This window comes from Chiloscyllium plagiosum, chromosome 15 (assembly GCF_004010195.1).
Source record: "Chiloscyllium plagiosum isolate BGI_BamShark_2017 chromosome 15, ASM401019v2, whole genome shotgun sequence".
Classification (NCBI taxonomy): Eukaryota; Metazoa; Chordata; class Chondrichthyes; order Orectolobiformes; family Hemiscylliidae; genus Chiloscyllium; species Chiloscyllium plagiosum.
The window spans coordinates 47,728,619-47,750,358 of NC_057724.1; the positions used below are offsets into that span (position 1 = coordinate 47,728,619).

Genomic DNA, 21,740 nt, shown 5'->3' on the forward strand with positions numbered 1-21,740 from the left:
TACTCCTACTTTCTTTATACTCTTCTAAGGATTCACTCGATCTATCCTGTCTATACCTGACATATGCTTCCTTCTTTTTCTTAACCAAACCCTCAATTTCTTTAGTCATCCAGCATTCCCTATACCTACCAGCCTTCCCTTTCACCCTGACAGGAATATACTTTCTCTGGATTCTTGCTATCTCATTTCTGAAGGCTTCCCATTTTCCAGCCGTCCCTTTGCCTGCGAACATCTGCTTCCAATCAGGTTTTGAAAGTTCTTGCCTAATACCATCAAAATTGGCCTTTCTCCAATTTAGAACTTCAACTTTTAGAACCGGTCTATCCTTTTCCATCACTATTTCAAAACGAATAGAATTATGGTCGCTGGCCCCAAAGTGCTCCCCCACTGACACCTCAGTCACCTGCCCTGCCTTATTTCCCAAGACTAGGTCAAGTTTTGCACCTTCTCTAGTCGGTAAGTCCTGAAGGACGAAGAAGTATTGTAAATTATAGATTGCAAATAATTGAGGCCCCGACAATAATCCATGTGGCACATCACTCATCATATCCTACAAGTGCAAAATTACTCTTTAATGCCTACTCTCTATTTCCTATTTGCCAACTAATTGTCTACGTTTGCCAATATGTTGTCCCTATACCATGAGCTCTTAGTTTGCATGCTAACCATTGATGTAGCACCTTGTCAAAAGTCTTTTGGAAATCCAAGTTCATATATCTGCCAGTTCCCATTTATCTAGTTTGCTTATTACTTCCTCAAAAACTTTAACAAATTTGTTCATTATCATTCACATTTCACATTATCATGCACTGTCTGGTTGCATTCAGATTTTTGAAGTTGGCTGCGATGACCTTCTTATTAATAGATAACAATGACAGTTATGAGGCTAGCCAGCCTATAGTTTCTTACTTTCTGTCTCCTTCTATTCTTGAACAGAGGAATCAGATTTAATGTGGTCCAAATTGAGGGTGATAATTCCAGAATCAAGGGAAGTTAGAAAATTTAAAACCAATGCACTTACTCTCTCAGCAGTCACTTCCTTGAACACCCTAGGATGAAGTCAATCAGCCACAGTGAACTTGTCAGAATTAAGTTCTAACAATTTTCTCAGCACCCTTTCCTTGGTGATTGTAGTTGTTTTAAATTCCTCGCTCCCTTTCACATTTTGATTCAGAGTTATTTCTGGTACGTTACTTGTGTCCTCCACAATAATGATAGATGCAAAATATCTGTTTGATTCTTCTGCCATTTCACTGTCATCCATTATTAATTCTGAAGGCTGACTCTCCCAAAGGTCAACACTCACCTTTCTTACTCTTTTCCTTTTTTTTAATTCCCTGCGAACAAATATACGTGATCATGAGCAAAAGGAGGAAGAATAGGCCACTTGGCTGTTTGAACCTGTTCCGTCATTCAATAAGACATCGGCCAATCTGGCTGCTTAACATTCCTGTCTATCCCAATAACCTTTCATTGACTTGCCCATTAAAAATTAATTTACTTCTGCCTTCAGAACATTCAAATACTCTGCTTCCAATTTTTTTCAGGAAGAGAATTCCAAAGATTCATGACCATCTCTGAAAAGAAATTCTCCTAATCTTGCTCTTAAATTAACAGTGACAACTAGTCAGAGACTTTCCAAAAGACAAAACGTCTTTCCACATCCACCCTCTTAAGATCCCGAGGATCTGGCGGACTGAATCTTATTTTTTTTTTAGCCAAATCGTCTCAGTTTTTTTGGAGGATTTCTCACTGCAAGGTTCCAGCAGGTTCTCTAACTGTATCTTAGCAAATTTGCCTCAGAAATTACCTATCACACCACTATAGTTTCCCTGTCTGATTTCCACCCTGCACACTGTTCCCAGAGCAACTCAATACTCAGCACAAAGCCTGGATTCATCAGTATCCCTTGTGCCCATGCTATCATTAAAGTCCATGCTGCACCCAAACAGCACTGTGGGTCTTGAGATGCCCTACATGGTTGCTGACATTTGCCACGAACATGACAGACAGGGAAATGGGCAACCTATGTTTTTGACCTGGTCCTAGAGGTCCTCCTGGATGTAGTGTTGCACAGGTAGGATGTCCTCATACCCCAGGACCAGCAATGTAGGCTATGATACCAAATACTCCAGCCTGATCCCAGGTGGTTATCCAGATTAAAACAGTCTCAGCCATCTGGAGGAATGGCCATCACAATAGGAAGATGGTCAAAGTGCTATTCTACTCTGCCACTGTAAGGTCCACCATCTACTCTGTGGTACCTCACACAATCTCTGCTCCTGCACTCACCTACCACCAAGGCTCATGCTCATCCATTCTCACTGTTTCATGCAACATCCCACCTCACCCACCTCAATGTGAGATACTAATAATCTTGCTAGTCCTCTGTACTGCCTGCTCACTTGCTCGAGACACCTCCGCATCTACACCAACAATATTGGCTGAGCCACCCACTTTAATGGTTGTAACACCTGTCTCTCCTTTATTCCAGAATAGGGCAGAAGGAGTCCAGATGGGTGGTGTCCTGCAAACCCCCGCCTTCCTTTATAAAGAGATGATCATGATTCTGACCATCCCAAGCAGGACTTGAACTGGTATTGGAGGTTGTTCTTAACTTAATGTACTGGAATTGCAGAGCGACTGCTATCCTCTTTGACTTAGCTGAGGCCTTATGACAACTACGACAACTAGGTCTGAACTGTAATGTGTGAAGCCTTTAGTGATTTCCATGCTGAATATATCAGAATGTATTTGGAAATCCTCCCTACAATTTATCCTTTGCCTTTTGGTGTGTGAGTGAGGACAGGATGAGGTATGAGACTGATTTTTGTCTCTCACTTGTGTACAGAGAGGGAGAAAAAGGAGTAGCAGCAGCCAGGAGAGCCTGCTGTCAGACCAACACATAGGTTGGCACAGTGGCTCAGTGGTTAGCACTGCTGTCTCACAGCACCAGGGTCCCAGGTTCAATTCCAGCCTCGGTCAACTGTCTGTGTGACGTTTGCACATTCTCCCTGTGGGTTTCCTCTGGGTGCTCTGGTTTCCTCCCACACTCTGAAGATGTGCAGGTCAGGTGAATTGGCCATACTAAATTGCCCATAGTGTTAGGGTGCATTAATCAGAGGGAAATGGGTCTGGCTGGGTTACTCTTCGGAGGGTCAGTGTGGACTGGTTGGGCTGAAGGGCCTGTTTCTACACTGTAGGGAATCTAATCACAGGGTTTGTTTAGAGGTTATGTTTATGGTGCTGACCAATGACTGATATCTAAAGAAACTCAGATTATCTCTGCAGGCTATGCCAGAACTGTACAAGATCATCTGTAAGTTGGCCAACTGGTCACTCACTTCTTCAGACTGTAGGCATTTTGCAATGCTGAAATGACTCATATACTAGTCATTCACCTGCATTTAGCTTCATAAAACAAGGCATACATTTGATAAGGCAAGTAAAAAGTATTAAGTTCCCCTTAAATGCCAACAGTAAGCATGCCAGAGCAGTAAGATATGCAGCATTTTCTGGGTCAGCGCATGTCTTTCATTGCCCTCATGTGATGAGGAAGGTACTGTCACATGAGCCAATAACCATTCTGACCAGGAAGGAGCAGAACTCCTTTGGTGTGCAGTGTGTGTGACCATTCTTAATGTAAGTGTGTGCATGGTACCCTGCATTCATGCTACAACAGTCCAACATTTCAACACCTTTTGAGTAAGGACTGTAGACCAAAACTGACTAATATGAGTCAAGGGCTATGTGTTATTGCCATGATGATGAAAACCTATTGGATGGCAATGAACTTTAGCTGAAAAACAATACAATAATAGTGGGGACATTAGTGCTGAAATGGAATAAACTATCAATAGTGCTGAAACAGTGATTTCGGTTCCTGGAGAAATCAGCAGAAATTCTTCAATACTGGCTTCATCAAGTCTCACAAAATCATGATTGTCTTTTATATTCTGCTTAACTTTGTCCAGTAATATGACCAAGAGCTCAAGCCAGTTGCGGAGCACTCATCTTCAGGGGAGCGTCTTTTCCTCCAATGCTTCTTTTGCAGGTTCTGTAGACTGAGAAGAATGTAGAGTAGGGCTAATTGTTATTCTGGTTGTAACAAATGAAACAGTAAATTGCTGCAACAATCCTCAAGGTAAAGAGTTCTCTTTGCTCCTTCTTCACAATATTTGTGATCATTTTGTTACCAACTCCTGAAACAGAAAATTGTCTTTGCTTTATATTCAGCCAAGATTTTTCAGAATTTAAAAATCCTTTCCATTTCACCCTTTTTAGTATCTGTCTGATAAAGGATTTTAATGGGGTTGTTTCCAAGAAACTGATTCCTCAGGTACATAACAAAACAAGTGGCACTATCGAAGATAGAGCTTCACCATTTACCACTAAAGTACTTGGAATTTTTTCCACACGAAATGTTGTGAAAATTTAAACATTGTTCTCTCCACTGACTGTGAATACTAGATCAATTTACATTGTTAAGACTGAGAAACATAATTCTTTTCTATCTGAGAAAAAATAGCAAAGACAATTAAATAGAGTGAAGGTATAACTATAAATCTACATATAATCAAGGTCTAATAGAATGATGGAACAGGCATAATGGGTTGAATGGCCACTGTTATTGCTATGTTCTGACCTTATGTTTTGTCATATTGCAGTATCTTCTCATCCCAGAGAAGAGAAAACAGAAGACAGGATTCGAGGGCAATTATTTAGTTGGGAAGGAACTGTATCCAATCCTAACACTTTCTCATCTCCACCAGAATTAAGTTCTGGCTGGGAAAGTCTGTGGCCATTGTTCTCACCCCTCGGCTATTTGATGCCCTTTTAGGTGGCCAATTGAGTGCTCCAGCCCACCACTGTTTGGATTAAACCAGCTGTAAGTGGGCCTATCAACAAATGTCCTTCACAGAGAGATAGGAAAAAAGGAGTGCAAGCTGTAGGTTAGCCTTGGGTGGAGGAAACTGACGCAAAGGCATTCAGTGTCAAATGAAAGGACTGGCCATCAGGCAGAGTGAGTCCCACTGGGAGTGATCTCCCTGTCCTTACTTCTGACACACAGCCTCTCCTACCTGTGAATCCTCAACCATGACAGAAAGCCCCCAAAGGGGATGTCCTTGCTGCAAAAGCCTTCACCTCCTTTGTAGCATAGCTGAGCACAGGACCAGCTGGCCACTGATTAGCTAGCGGCTCACACAAGGTGGGAAATCTGACTCTGAGATCTTGGTTCCAGGAGAAGACCCACAAGTGGCCAAATCACTTGGTGATTTACATGTGATTTGGTGGGCATACCAGGAAGAGGTAGCACTGGTCTCTCTCTCAAGCTCTCCAGTTGGAAAGCCCCCAGTGACCCGAAAGATTCTGCCAATTATTTCTCAGTGATAACAAAGCATTCTCATAACTAACATCAATAATTTTCAGGAATGAATCTTTACAGAGCCTTCTGTTATAACACTTGTTGTTTCTCAATTTTTTTTCTCAAGGATTTAATACGACGGGACATACTTTACTACAAATGCAGAATTGATATGGACAAATATGAAATAAATGACGTTATTGATGGAAAAGATGAGGAGTTTAATGTTAATGCCAAGAATGCCTTCAAACTTAAGAACAAGGAAACAGAGGAAGTGCACTTATTCTGTGTAAAGAAACCAGAGGAAAAGCAAAGATGGTTGCGAGCACTTCACGAAGAGAGGAAAATGGTTCAAGAAGATGAAAAGATAGGCAAGATTATTTGTTACTTCTCTTCCACTACATAAATGTAAAATTTTCAGTGAGAACCGTATCAGATAACTTACATTGTACATAGATGGCATTACAAAACAAGTTATATCAGTGAAACAAAAGAATGAGTGGGAGCAGAATATAAGAATTACCTGTGTTGAAATAGTTCATAGGTGCATTTGGGTCAGTAATGGGATACTGGTCGAATGATGGTCAAGGAAAGATCCTTAACTTCCAACTAGCCCTTATGCTAAAGTTAAACTTTTGTTTTGCCCAAATGCTACAGGTTCATTGGGAGGAAAGGACAGTATTTCCAATTAATGCCAGCAATGGCTCTACCAACCCAAAAGAAATTGGTTCAGATGTTGTCTCAGGCTATTTGTCTGCTTTGCCTTTGTCAGATGTGACCATTGCCAGAAGTGTTGTATTTTTGTTACTTGATGGCATATTGTCAATACAAAATTGCCTTTGAAATTAATTCCCAACCTCATTGACGTATGAATTGCTTGCAGTGGAGCACACTGCTGCAGTAACTTCACATTCTGATGGCTGAAGGTTAGACTGAGGTAAGCGTGAGTCAGGCCCGAGCCTTATTTTAGGAACTAGGCAAATTATCCTTGCCAATGTTGTAAGAGTTTCCAATCCAATGACTTCCTATTTTCTTGTGAACTGAAGTACCACAGTGGTATGCCTACCACCAAGGGTAGTAGAGTTCAACTAATGGTCTAGGTTGGGATTCTAGTTGCTTCAACTAATGTGACTCTCGGCCAGTGGCATGATTATTGAAAGATATCCTTATAATCCTGCAAAGCAAATGGACATCTCTTTGCATTTATATCAGTAAAAATATCCTGGGCTGATTTACACCTTCTTTTGTGCTTTATTAATTTTGTTGGAGCAATGCATTGTGCCATTATGCTTGGCAACAATGTCGAAAAAGTAGCTTTAGAAAGAGAGCTTATTCAACAAAAATCAATTGAAAATGTCACATTTGAAATTTTTAAAGAGAGAACTTGTGATTAAATGAAGCTTTTAACGGAATCAGCAATTCCCAACGATAATTTGATGGCTTTGTCAGATCTTTTCAATTGGATGTAGGTAGAGTGAAAGGAATGAATACTATTCACGAGTTGACCTTGAAAGCGTAGTATGCAAGAATGATAGAATAAAGCAGCTGGCATCTGCAGTGTGAGAGCAAGCTAACAATGGAATTCATTTAAATACTACACTTCAACTTGTGTAATTTCAAGACTGTTTATTGATACTTCACACGTGTTAGTTTCTTGTTGGTGATCCAATTTGTACATCATCAATCCTGTCTGACTCAATGACTGCATTCCTGGAGGGTTTTGCTTATTATTATATGTTGATGAGTACATTAGCTTGGATCATTGTGTACATACTGAAGCCGAGTTGAGAAACGAAATGAAATCAGAAAAGTTATTGATTTCTGTTAATGCTCAAGGATGCGGATTCTGAAGCGAATTGAATACAGACATGATTTTGAGTGAAGCATAAGTTATTTTGGGTGCAATACAATCCATACTTACATACCTCCATGATAAGAGTGAGACAGTGTTATAATTTGACAACTATATGGACAGGGATCACTAGATAACAGACATGATCACAGAATCAAATAATTGCAATTGTTTCTCTCTATTTAATCTGTCCAGACTTTGTACCATTTTGAAATTTTTTGGCAAATCTCCCATAGCCTTTTTTTCCAAAGAAAGCATCCTAACTTCTCAATCTATCTTTATAACCAAAGTTTCTCATCGCTGAAACCATTCTTGTGAAGTTTTTCTGCACTCCATCCAATGTATTCACATTTTCAAAATATGGAATTGTACATAATACTCCAGATGAGATCCAACATTTTTTTTAACCAAGTTCAACATAGATCCTTACACCTGTACTGTATGCCCCTAATAAATAAAGCCTAGGATATCGTCGGTTTCATTAACTGCTCCCTTCACCTGTCCTGCTACTTTTCCCAACCCACAAATATAGCCGAGTTTCTGTGCTCCTGCACACTTTAGAGTAGTACTTTTTAATTTAGAACATCTTTCCATGCTCTTTTTGTCAAGGTGAATCACCTTGTAGTTTTTGACATTGAGCTTCAGCTGTCACCTATCTGCTTACTCCACTAGCTTGTCTTTTTGAAGTTCAAAAAACTAATTTTTCTTTCCTTTTCTCCCTAAAGGTAATTATAATGCTGTAGCTGTTTGACTAAGATCAAGAAATTCATCACAGACCTAGAATTGCATATATAAGCATTGGTTGCTTCACAACAGCATGGTGGCTCAGTGGCTAGCACTGCTGCCTCACAGCACCAGGGATTCAGATTCAATTCCAGCCTCAAGTGACTGTGTGGAGTTTGCACACTCTCCCCATGTCTGACTGGGTTGATTCCAAGTGCTCTGGTTTCCTCCTATATTTCAAAGATGGGCAGGTTAGATAAATTAGACATGCTAAATTGCCTATAGTGTATGGGGATGTGTAGGTTAGGTGGATTATCAATGGAGAATACAGGGATAGGGTAAGGGGGGAAAGCTGGGTGGGATGCTTTTGAAGAGTTAGTGTGGACATGTTGGGCTGAACTAACCTGACACATCAGTACAGTATTTGGGGACTTTAATGTTGCCACAGGAGGTGTTTTAGTGGCTTAGGTAGACTTTGAAGATCCTACGACTGTTCAAAAAAAAGGAACCTTCCTAGGCTCAAAACCAAAAGTCCCAAAATGTTTTAAATTGTATTTCTTCTGTTTTGTTTTTAGGAAATTAACAACTCTGATGGGCTGCCATATTTGCCGAGATAAAACAGTGTTATATAAATTCAAACACAATTGCAATAAGTTTAAAATTGACAGGCTGAGAAGTGTGGGAAAAAATTCCTTTGTACCATGATACATTTTGTTTTACAATTGAGAAGAATGCCCTGTGCAATATCTTTGTAGGGTTTCATGATTAAATATTGCTGTGTCTGCTCCTGATTTCATAAATTAACAGAAATTCATCCATTGGGAATGTGTGATTTTCTGATATACATTTCCAGTGTGTGTCAGGAAGAGGAGACATTGCAATGGAATTTTTACCTCATAATTGTTGACTCACCACTGATTATTCATAGAAGTAGCTTAATGAAAAAAGTGGTAAGACTGGAATGCCACCGTATCGTAATGAAATACCTTGTTAGACATTTCTAAGTTATGCTTTGCGTAACAAATAAAATCTCGTCCAGTTTTTTTAAAGATACCTTTCTCATGTGACTGAGAAGCAGGTGGCACAAGTCCACTGCATATTGTCTGCTACCCAGAAGATATTTTGAAATCAATCTTATTTCTGTAGCAAACTCCTGGCCTGGATTTGAGCTCTTCGCTGGCTTTATACAATAATACCAAAAAGCGTAGGAGGAATTTCTAGACAACCACTACATTTATGTTAAAGGGTTGAACAGTTTTTGACAAATGAAAATTTCATCTTAGCCTGAAACTCTGCTGGAATACAGAACCACAACGTTCCTGCTTGGTAGATGTAGCTGTGGAATTGCAGCTTCAGGAAATGGTGAAAGGAGGCTTGTTCTCTTTGGCCTCCTCCTCATAAGACCATTTTTGGATTGTGTTAGAGGAGTTTGAAGAAAGAATAAATGCAGTATCCAACAATCAGAAGACCTTGAAGTAGATGAGAAAAAGGTTTCTCAGGAGAAAATTTGCCACCTCTTTCCACCTAGTAAATTCCTATACTATGCAGTAACATATAGATGTCTTAAATGTTTTCTCCCAACACATATATTTTAACTACAGTGCATTTATAGCACACATTCAATTCTGTAGCTCTTTCAAAGTTTACCAGCATGTCCAAGCTGCAGCAAGCATATTATTCAGATGAATGGACTGGAGTTTCTAAGGAATGGCAATCATACACAGATTGCAACTTTTCTGTGGTTATGTTGTAAATAAAGAGTTTTGTACTTCTAACATTGGATTCTGAACAGGCTTCCTCAGAAATGCAGAGCCGTAATTTAAATTTGACATGTCCCTCTTAGTACAGTATAGTCAGGGGAAGGCAAATCATATCCACATTTTCACAGCAGCTAGTTACCTTGTTTTGTGTTCCAGGACATGACCATTTTTACATTTATCGACTGGTACCTGATGCAATTTCTGAACATCTATATATGGCCAGTCAGTACCAATAATAATGCCCTAAGAAAGGCCCTGAAAATCTGTAGCTCATCTAACATACACCTATTGTAATATTAACAGAAGGTTTCTTAATTAGATTGGAATCTATGTTGAAACACAATGTGTAGGGTCTCCGCCTATAACAGTGGTTTGCTGCATAGCTGGTTCACAGCAGAACTACTAAATATTCAAGAATTTGTACCATAAAGTGAAGTCACTGTAGTCTTACCAGACCATAGAGCTGCTCTCTTATTGGAGTGAGATGTGGTTTAACCTGAGGGTCACCAAGCCTCAAGCAAAGGGAAAAGTTGAGAAGGAGAGACACTTATGATAGCCTCAACCAGTGCAGGAATTGAACCCATGTTGTTGGCACTAATCTGCATCATAAACAAGCCATCCAATCAATGGAGGAACCAAACACCAGTTATGATTTGCAGCTGAAGACATAGAAATCAGTTGGTAATCTGCTTCATAACTAATAATGTATAATATTGTCTAAAATAAATTAGACAATAGAGTTATAGAGTTAATCCCTGACGAAGAGTTGACTATTAGATCATTATCATGAGGAATGGGGCACTGAACGTTATGTTCCCATTAGCTTACTCCATTTTTATGCCCCAGTGGAGATATCCCTGATCATTCACTAATGAGGAGCTGAAGAGGGCCCTATTTTGTGTTCAGATTGCCACATTGGCCTGCACTCACAAGCACAGCTAATGAGAGATTCTAGAAATCACCTTCTCCTTCCCAACACTCTCCCTCGTCCAGATGGTCACTGTTCAATCAGAGATTCCATTTCCTTCAGAAACAGAGTTCTGGATATGCCTGCCTTGGCCTTCAGAGTTTTCTGACAAGTGCATCCTAACACTTGCAGTGAAATCTACACCATAGTGAATTTTCAGAGTGGAAATATTAAATATTGTAAAAAGAGAATGTCTGCTGACATCCCAAAGTGGCTACAGTATATGTTCAAAATGTTCAGTATTCCTGCCAGTGCTGTCAATGATGTCATTCTGTCCTGTTAGCTCATATTTATTGTGCTGACTTGGGCACTTGTAATTTTTTCCACTGGCAGAACAGTTCACAACATGCATGTACGCACAAAATGTTTTGAATAGACAGTAGGAAGCTTTTGGGGGTTTTGGGAGATACAGCCTTGTATAAAATACTGAGTCTATCTGCTTGGCATATCTATTCACTATTGTTACAACTAGTCACTGGACAAGGGTCTCAATTCATTGTGATTCCAATTGGAACACCCCCAAACCATTGTACTCTCAGATAAGAAGGCAGGAACCAGCTCATTTACTGTTCTTTAATCAACAAACTTGCCTTGCATCAATTGGTCACAACACTTACCACAAGGGATTCCATCCCTGTAGGATACATTTCCCAATTCTGATGTATTTATGTTTTGAAAGGAGCCAATTTTACCAGCCTTTTTTGAGTTAAGAAAAGAGTGAGTTTATTAGTTTTACCAAAAATTATTTTAAAAAAAACACAACACATATATATATATAGATCAAATGTTGGGATGTTGTTCTCCTGTAGACGCTGGTTTGAAGTTGCCCATTGGCTGTTTGCTCTACTCGGCCAACCATCTAACCCAAGATTTGGGTCCGCTATGTGGATGGCACCTTTGTCATCACTAAATGAAACAAATTAGAGGAAACCTTCAAGACCATCAATAATACACTTATTGGCATAAAATTCACTAAAGAGGAGGAAAACAACAACAAACTACCATTCCTAGATGTCACAGTACAGTGAACAGCCAATGGGCAACTCCAGACCAGCATCTACAGGAAAACAACATATATGGACCAAATATTGAACTACAGAAGCAATCATCCCAAAATCCACAAATGAAGCTACACCAGAACATTATTTCAATGAGCCAACACATACTGCAGCACAGAGAAACTATGCAGAGCAGAGGAAAATCACCTATACTGTGTATTCAAAAAGAATGGGTACCCAATGAACACAGTCTGCCGATTTCTCAGCAACATACCCAAACAAGCAGACAAACACATCCAGAAACACTACCACTCACCTCTACATCAAAGACATCTCGGAAATGGCTGCCAGACTATTCAGACCCCTTGGCATCATGGTAGCCCACAAACCCACCACCACACTAAAAAAGCAGCTAATGAACTTGAAAGACCTTATACAGACAACAAGCAAAACTAATGTCATTTACAAAATACCGTGTAAGGACTGTAACAAACACTACATTGGACAAACAGGCAGAAAACTAGCCACGAGGATACATGAACACCAACTAGCCACAAAACCCTCTCTCACTAGTATCCTTACATACAGATAAGGAAGGATACTACTTTGACTGGGACAACACATCCATCTTAGGACAAGCCAAACAGAGACACGCACGAGAATTCCTAGAAGCATGGCATTCCAACCGGAACTCTATCAACAAACACATTGAGTTAGACTCCATTTACCACCCCCTGAGAAAAAGAACAGGAAATAACATCACCAACCCAAAGGAACTCAAACATATGAATAGAAAGCAGGAATCATGTACACTGCTTCACCTGAGGCCCACTGAAAATGTTACCTAATAGGGTGATGAAACGTCTGGAAATGAACCTCCCAGCTCAGCGAGCAAACCTACATCCATTGAATTACATTCTTAGAATTTACATTCCCAGTTACCTTTGGCTTTATGTCCTTTTTATTGTTTTTTAAATAAAAGATTTGAATTTCTTAAACATTAAATATATCTTTAGTAGTTTGGAGCTACGATCCACTATCATGATATTGTGGAATGGCTAATGTTTCACCTGTTTTCTACTTGGAACTTGATGCAAACTTCACCTCCTCTATATAGACTCAGATCACTCGAAGATTGAGGACATATTCTGGCTAAATATGGAAGTTATACAAGTAAATATAACAGTGTGTATCAACTTCCTTAGAAGTAAAATATTTTGAACAGTGAAAGACACAATTAATGCCACAGAATTCAAGGCAGTATCTACTGCAAATACAAATTGGTAAATGTCCAAAAGTGAAATATAACTAAAGTAAAGGTATGCCTAATTATTTTTGAATAATGAGAATTTATACTTGTGTAGTTCATTTTAGAGAGAAATATCTCAAGGTAATTTTATAGGCAGGAAGGAATGAAGGCAACATTTAGGAAATATGATCTAAGAAATGATACAAGATATAGGTTTTTAAAGGTAAGGTGAAATAACACAAGGAGACAGGATTTATAACATGGTTTCAAGATGGAAATTAGTGATTAATAAATGATTTGCCACTGTGCTCATAAAAGGGTTTTTTTGAGACCATTACTCTGTGAAATGAAAACTCTATTTGGTTTGACATGAGCAAGAGGGGTAGGTAATTGGGACAGTGCAGAATATCATGCAAACATTGTTGGTGTTGGCATGTTGGAGACTGCAAGTGATCGAGACATGAACTGGAGAAATTTAGCCCTGGATTTGACATAGACATTGTTTTAGTGATTTTAATCAAGTGGGGCTGGAAGATATTGCTACCAAAGCAATTCTGTACCATTATTTAAAGATTCACAGTTTCATCAACAGCAGAGCAGTAACTCTGATTTAGAAAAAGTCCCTTTCAGTATTGATAAAATAACTTCAGCTGAACTTGTTTATTGACCTTTGTGAAAAGTGAAATGCATTAGTGAGCAGATTGGGCCACTGATTTAAAAGCTTAGGAATACATCTTCCTCACTGCTTATGAGTACACTAAGCAGATTTATAATTTAAAGAGTTTTAAAATCTGAAATTATGTAATTCCTTGCATACTGCCAAAAACGTTTTGCCTGCATCAAGAAATACTTTGAATTATAGTACTGTAGTACACCTAAGAATATATAATATTGATGAAAGCTTGTTTTTCCATTTGTTTTGCAAGTGCAACATTAGACGAGATAAAGATATTAGAGTGGTGCTGGAAAAGTACAGCAGGTTATGCAGCATTCAAGGAGCAGGAAAATCGATGTTTCGGGCAAAAGCCCTTCATCAGGAATAACCTCACTGCAAATCCTCTTCCAAGGATTCCTACTTTGAAGAAGTTCTCCTCATTCCTGATGAAGGGCTTTTGCCTGAAACATCGATTTTCCTGCTTCTCGGATGCTGACCCGACCTGCCGTGCTTTTCCAGTACCACTCTAAGCTTGACTCCAATCTCCAGCATCTGCAGTGCCCACTTCTGCCATAAATAAAAATATTACCAGGCTTCAATCAACACTTGATTTTGGAGATGGATTTTGTACCATTGAAAAGTTATGAATTAGAAGTACAGTACAGATTCCCAGCTGGGCAGTTGATCCAATGAGAACTAATAATGTTCAAAAAGGATATTTATTATTTAAATATTTATATCAAAAGGACATTTAGATATTTATTTGGGAATGGGATTAAGAGTTCTAACAGCAATTAGAGAGACAAATAAAAACCGCGACATATGATGGAACCAATTCTCTCAATGTTCTGATCTCATGTATTCCCATTTAATCAAAACCAAAACACTCAAGATATGATCTGCCTAGGCCACTGTCTAGTTCTAACATGATGTCTTCTGGCTTACCTTCTTTGATGCTGCAGTATATTTCAGCATGTATTTGCTTTGCACAGTACTACTGCACTGTTGTTTAACATTTTAGTTAGATTTTTATGCTCAGTAAAGTCAAAGTTTATAAATTCTCGGTCTTACACTTTTTCCAACAACAATTTTCACACCATCCATAAAACACTTGGAGCACCTATTATTCCTTCTATTTTACTGCATCCTACATTTACTTGCAACTATTGCATGTTACAAATTTTATTTCACTAATTTTGCAGTTCTTTTGCTATTGCCACCTACCTAACTGCTCCATCTCCACCTTTACAAATCTGCCCATCCATTTGTTTTCTAGGTTTGTGTTCTAAGAAGAAATTAGGAATAGTGGATGTGTGGCTTCACCTTCTCAGATATTTTGTCTGTGTTTCTGTATGTCTTTATAGAATAGTGACGACGATTAAGGGAATTGCAAACAATTTATTGCAAGAAACTGACTTTGTGAAATTGAAAGCTTTTTCTCATTTCATAGCAACATCTGTAATAAGTGGTGAGCAGATTCATGTTATTGTCTTAATTAAGCATTACTGGGGCTGCTGCCATTTATATTTTGGTTCTCCTCTTCCATGATTTATTTTTCATTACATGGTAGTTTTATCATTCCTGTTATGGGTCTTATCCTGATAGGAATTCTGGCATGATGACGGTGAGTAAGGAGGAATGCCTGCCAAGAAAGGAAATTAATGGATGGGGAGAAAGCTACGCAAGTGACTCATGTTTTTAATCAAATCTGCATTGAGAGACAGAAATAACTTCATGTCTGATTTTTCAGAGTGTGGAAATATCGTTTCTTCAAATCACATTCTGGAATATTCATTGATAGATGTAAGAAATGTTCAAATGAGAAAAATCAGTCATTATTTATTTCACACATTGATGCCAGGCAGTAGACAAACCTTAATCTTCATTCTGATGTGCATTCATTCACAGCAAAACAGATGCCTCACAGGGAAACCCACTGAGGTGAAATTAACATGCTTGTGCAAGTTATTTTTTTCTTAACCTTTCTCCTTTTTCTGTCCTTCACTGCTGAAGGTACCGAAGCTTGCTAAGGCATGCTTCCAAATGTACCTGTGCCAAACTAAACTGCACTCACATATAATGATTGTAGATTTGGGCGGCATGGTGGCACAGTGGTTAGCACTGCTGCCTCACAGCGCCAGAGACCCGGGTTCAATTCCCGACTCCGGCGACTGACTGTGTGGAGTTTGCACATTCTCCCCATGTCTGCATGGGTTTCCTCCGGGTGCTCCGGTTTCCTCCCACAGTCCAAAGATGTGCAGGTCAGGTGAATTGGCCATGCTAAATTGCCCGTAGTGTTAAATAAGGGGTAAATGTCGGTGTATGGGTGGGTTGCGCTTCGGTGGGTCGGTGTGGACTTGTTGGGCCGAAGGGCCTGTTTCCACATTGTAAGTAATCTAATCTAATTTCTGCTCAAAGCGAAAGTTCTTGAATGTAAATGTGCAAAGGTAAGTTCCACTGGACCATTGGGCTGGTATCTCGTTACAGAGATAACTGGTGGTGGTGTTGGTTTAACCTGAGGGTCACCATGCCTCTGGTGAGGGGAGAGTCCTTCATGATAAACTTAGCCAGTGTGGCAATTAGACCCATGCTGTTAGTGTTACTCTACATTGCAATCCAAGCTGTCCAGCCAACTGAGCTAACTAACCCCCAACCTGTAATTAGATCATAATGCTAAAACATTGTCTTTCAAAAGTACAAGAATCACAGTGATGCAGCACAGAAGGAGGTTATTTGGTCCATTGTGTCACTGCTGGTTCTTGAAGGAACATTGAAATTCATCTCACTCCCCTGCATTTTCATTCAGTCTGTGTAACTTGCTCATTTCAGGTCTTCATACCTTGCATTTTTGAAGGATATTGTTGAAAATATTTTCAACATTCTTCTGGCACTGCATTCCAGATCATTGTAACACTCCCTCTGCCACCACCACCACCGGCCCCACTCCCCCCAGCCACCCCACCCTGAACATCCCCCCAGTTGAGAGAAAATAAAAATCCCCTCTCGCCATTTTGGTTCTTTTGTTGAAACTTGAACTCTGTGTCTTGTCAATAAGGATTTAGTTCCACTGTAAACAGTTTCTTCTTATTAACTATATCAAGTACCTTAATGATTTTAAAAGGCTGTAATAAATTTATCCTTAACTTTTCCTGCTGTAAGGAGAATAAACCTAGCTTTGGGATTTTCCATCTTGCAGCCCAAGTATAAGGATGGCAATGTTCAGTGGTAAGTGGCTCCACTCCTCCAAATGAGAAACTGCCCGCACCCCCCCACCTCAACCAGCTTAAATTCCAATCAGCTTGTTAAGAGCTGACTGACAAGCTTCTTAGTGAATCACAGGCCTCAATATTAAAGTCCCATCTCCCTAGAAGCTGTCACCTAATCCAAAGCCAGCAAATTCTAGGTCCAGAGGTCTTCACTGAAGGCCTAGACTTAAGAAAGTTTTTTAATTCAGGACTCTCATGGTGGGTTCTAGAAGGTAAGGTCAAAGGTAGACAGATGGCTTTCAACCCTGAGCCTCTTACCCCCAACCATGGCCTTCATCGGCTCCAAAGTAGGACAAATAAAGCCAACAGGACCCCATCCCTCCCTAACCCCAGACAGATTGTCTTTGTTTCCTAATCAGGAAACCAGATATTTTTCTTATCTGCTGTGAAGGCAGTAATCGGGTAGGTGCTGAGTTGAGGCCCATAAATGGCCATGAGTTGACCATTTGAGGGCTTTAACTGCAGGAGGGTTGAGAAATTTCCCAATGGTCCTTCTACCCCAGAAAAACACTAAAGTGGCAAGAAGAGATCAAGTATCTCATCAGGGCCAACTGATCCAATTATTTGCGCTGCCTTGCCATTTCTGGTGAGGGTAAAATTACAGCCCAGTATCTCACTGTATAACAAAAATAAGATACTTTATTAAAATGATCTAATTTTAGATCTGGTAAAGGTTGCAAATCTGAAAATCAGGATTTGGAGATGCCGGTGTTGGACTGGGTGTACAAAGTTAAAAATCACACAACACAAGGTTATAGTCCAACGGGTTTAATTGGAAGCACACTAGCTTTCGGAGCGATGCTCCTTCTACAGGTGATATTGGAGGACACAATTCTAAGGCACAGAATTTATAGCAAAAATTTACAGTGTGATGTAACTGAAATTATACATTGAAAAATAACTTGATTGACTCAACAGACAATCCAGGTATTTTTCAAAGTATAATTTCAGTTACATCACACTGTAAATTTTTGCTATAAATTCTGTGCCTTAGAATTGTGTCCTCCAATATCACCTGTAGAAGGAGTGGCACTCTGAAAGCTAGTGTGCTTCCAATTAAACCCGTTGGACTATAACCTTGTGTTGTGTGATGTTTAACTGAAAATCAGAATCTGTCTTTTCTTTGCAACAGCTGACTGACGATTCTGGAATTGTTTCATTGTAGGTTTGTGTTTCAAATATCATTCCCTTGACCTGAGAAAAGAAGAAGGATTAGTGTTGAATCCCACTGTAGTGATTGGAATGAGATCACTCAAGTGGACATATAGCATATGAATTTCCTAATGGGGCCGTTAACGTGGTTCAATCAGGGAGTCTTGGCTGATGGGTAGAAACAGGAGTACCAGGGGCTCTGATCACAGTAGGAGCTGGCTTTGCGCCTGTTGGTCAGTATCCTGTGCTATGCACATATAAATAAAGGGTGGCTTGATGACAGGATGCCACCCTATCTGGAGTTACTTCACCCACTTTAGCTAACATCTGAGTTGAGTGGGCTTTACATGATTTATAAGGCAGCATGTCTGCCAAGAACCACAAGTGCTGGAAAGTGGAGCAGGAAATGCGTGCTAGATTGGATAAGTAAAACTACCTAAAGGCGTTGTCATGTGAACGGGATTACAGTATAAATTACAATATGAGCTGTCCAGAGTTCTGGCCGAGTTAGTCCATAGATATCAAATGTTGTCTTGCAGCTGCCAAGAAAATTAAAATTAACCTGTCAGAGTTAGTTACAGGAAAAAAACAGGCACACTAACACTGTTAGAAAAGTCAGAATGCTATCATACTTGGAAAGCAGTAAATCAGTAAACACAAGTTGTGATGCCAATAGTAAGGATCATGAGTCCTATAATAATGGTCACAGCAGCAGTGTTACTGGCTATGCTGCTGCAAAGCATATATATTTCAAGTATTGGTTTCCAAACAGGTTATTTCTCTACGTTTTTATGTATGGATCAAGCGTGAAGAATTGAAACTAAAAGTGTGCTTAGAATGTGTGGGGCCCTTTCCATTGCTTGTGTAGGTGAAGGTGCTGAGGTTGAGGTGATTCCTAAGATATTAAGTATGTATCCCATATTACAAACAGGCCCTGGGCAAGGTTCCACAAATTGGTTCACTTCCAGCCGAATACCTCAATAGTTTAACTCCCAGCTGAAGAGGGGCTATTCGGTTCCCTTCTTTATTCATTTACCAAATTACCCCCACTTCCCCTCAGTTGGTTGCATCAGGCTTAATTTTTAAATTATCTCTCCATTGTTTTTCTGTCTTTCACTCAAAACAAATTAATTTATGTTTAAAGAAAAAGCTGATTTAACCAGGCTCTCTCAACAGAAGATTGAGTTTATGAGTTACTAAACAAAAAGAAGACCTAATGCGGCACACGTGCATACAAATTGGGAACAAGCAGTAAATCTTAAATAAAGATAACAGTTATAAGATATACAGATCAGTCTCTCTGGGTAGTTTGGGAGGTGTAGACAGTGGACTATTGAGAATTGAATGGTTGATTTCAGGATTCTTAAGCTTTACAGTTTGTTGAAGTTCTTTTTGTCCAATTTCCTTTTTACAACTGGCTTGGTAACAGCACTCAGAATGGGAAGCTCTTTCTGTCCTATCTCCTCTTGACCGACTTGCTAACTAGTTGGCTTCTCACACTCAAATTGTGTGAAGTCCTTTACCTGCAATGCAGTGACTGGGTCTTCAACTCTGACCTTGACAGAACACTAGCATTGAACCCAGATTTGTAAACATAGGTGCCTCAGTTCACTTCAGCTCAGTAGTATACCTTCTTCTGCAGGCCTGGATTGCAATCAGTTTTTAACTGCTGTTTTTGTTTGCTGGAATGGCAAAGCACAAAACGTGTCTTCAATAGGTGGCTTTCCACTAAGAGGAAAACAATAGTCAGCCCCTCCATTATCTTTTCCTGTTATGTTTCTCTCACTGTTATTGAAGTTTCCCTGACAGGTGTGAATTTCATGGGTCCCACAGAAGACTTTTCCAGCAATGAGTTTACGTCTGTGATCTTTTTTGGTTGTAGTAGTAGACTCTTTCAAAAATAAACATATTTTGGTATTAAAAGTTAAAAAAACATCCATAGTATATCAGAATTCTGATCCATTCTTATGATGTGAAGTACCCACAAAAAGCAAATTGGCATTATTCATAGGCACAGCCCATGTTTTCACCTTCAATTAAAGTATATTCTTTTAGACTGGGAATAATTACTGATCAATACTGAATAACCTTTAACCATTTGTAAAGATATGTCAAAACAAGTAGCATTAAACATTTTGCTTGGCTGCCATAGTTTGGAATATCAATGATGAAATTAACACTGTTAATATACTGTGAAATAACTGAAGCTGCTTTATTTAATAGATTGCGTCATGTTAAGACCATCTTTTGTTCTAACAGAAATGGTCACAGACTCATTGTTAAACTTATAACTCTCTATCCATGTGCAATGGCAGAAATTAGTTCCTGAACTTTTTTTTTAGGTTAGCTAATATTTGAATCCCAATGCATGTAATATGGTCCACCCCTACCAGTTTCCTAGAAGCCGTTGGAAATAATAAACAAGTTTAACGAGAGTGCAATTTGGTTCAAAAAAATTAAACTCAGGGCCAGATTTGTGCAGAGTATTCTCATGAAACCTCTGAATCATATCGCAGAATGTGGTTGGTTTAGTATCCAGTGAGGTGTGTTTCCTGTCATGTTGGCAACATGCCATCTCACTGCAGCTGGGCACCACAAAATATAAGGAAAATGCCAAAAAGCAGACAGCAGCTACTGTGCTATTAGACATGATTATAGCTATTTCTGAGATATTTCATGAGCTTACACCCAGGGCTTAAAGTCCCAAAGGCTATGTTGCATTGCCCAACCTCAAATCATTAAATAAATCTCTCAATACATTATGATAGCTTTAGAGTTAAAACTAGTCATGGCCTTCTCTGGCTTTCATGTATTTTTCAGCAGGGGTCTTTGAATTGTGACAAGGAACAGGAATCCTAATTTAATATTTTGTTTTTGTCATGTGATGAGGCCACATTTTTTTCATTCATTTATGAGATTTAGGAATTGATGGATAAGTTAACATTTATTGTCCATTCCTAATTGCTTTTGATAAGGAAGCAACTCACCACAACCTACTCGAGGGTAATTAGGAATGGGCAGTAAATCCTGACCTAACTAGCAATGCCTCCAATCCCATGAATAAATAAAAAAATTACTTTTACCATCTTCACTGAATTCAGCTAATGCAAACAGACTCAATTGAATTTGTAACTTTCCTAGAGTATGTGATTCAATTTTATATTTCACCTGATGAAGGGCCAGTGCTTAAAAAGCTAGTGCTTCCAAATAAACCTGTTGGACTATAACCTGGTGTTGTCTGACTTTTGACCTTGTCCACCCCAGTCCAGCACCAGCACCAGCACCAGCACCTCCACATCTTAAAATGTTTAGAAAAAGCTAAGATACTATACTAAGGTATATTTATGTTTCTAATGATAAGAAAAGAAAAGCTGCCCATTAGATCCCTTTGAATGTTAGACATTTTCCTTGCAGTCAGAGGTAGAGAAGCAAAGCTCGACACAGCTTCAGCAATACAATTGCACAGTGTACGTTTTGTCAATAATTGCTAGAATGGCAATGATCATCGATATCATAAAAACCCATGAGAGCTGGCTATGTATGAACAGGAGTAAGCCATTTGACCATTGAGTCTGATCCTCTATTCATTGAGATTATGGCTAATCTGAAAATCTTCAATTCTAGCTTTTTGCCTTATCCTTTAATAGCTCTTGATTATGGAATTGATTAAATATTTGTCAATCTCAGTTTTGAATCTTAATACTGCCCTTTGAAGTAAAGCATTCCACAGATTCACTACCCTCTAAGAGAAGA

At 39.2% G+C, this 21,740-nt stretch overlaps 1 protein-coding gene across 4 annotated transcripts in view; it reads left to right on the top strand.

Moving 5' to 3' along the window:
• Positions 1-21,740, top strand: part of arhgef9a (Cdc42 guanine nucleotide exchange factor (GEF) 9a) — a 270,976-nt gene that overhangs the window by 230,635 nt on the left and 18,601 nt on the right. For 3 of the 4 annotated variants that reach the window (XM_043704850.1, XM_043704853.1, XM_043704852.1), the window contains exon 8: positions 5,493-5,736. The exons of the other annotated variant lie outside the window; for it this stretch is intronic. In XM_043704850.1, coding sequence (XP_043560785.1) covers positions 5,493-5,736 — 244 coding nt within the window. The remainder of the gene's footprint in view (positions 1-5,492; positions 5,737-21,740) is intronic. 4 annotated transcript variants of the gene reach the window in all.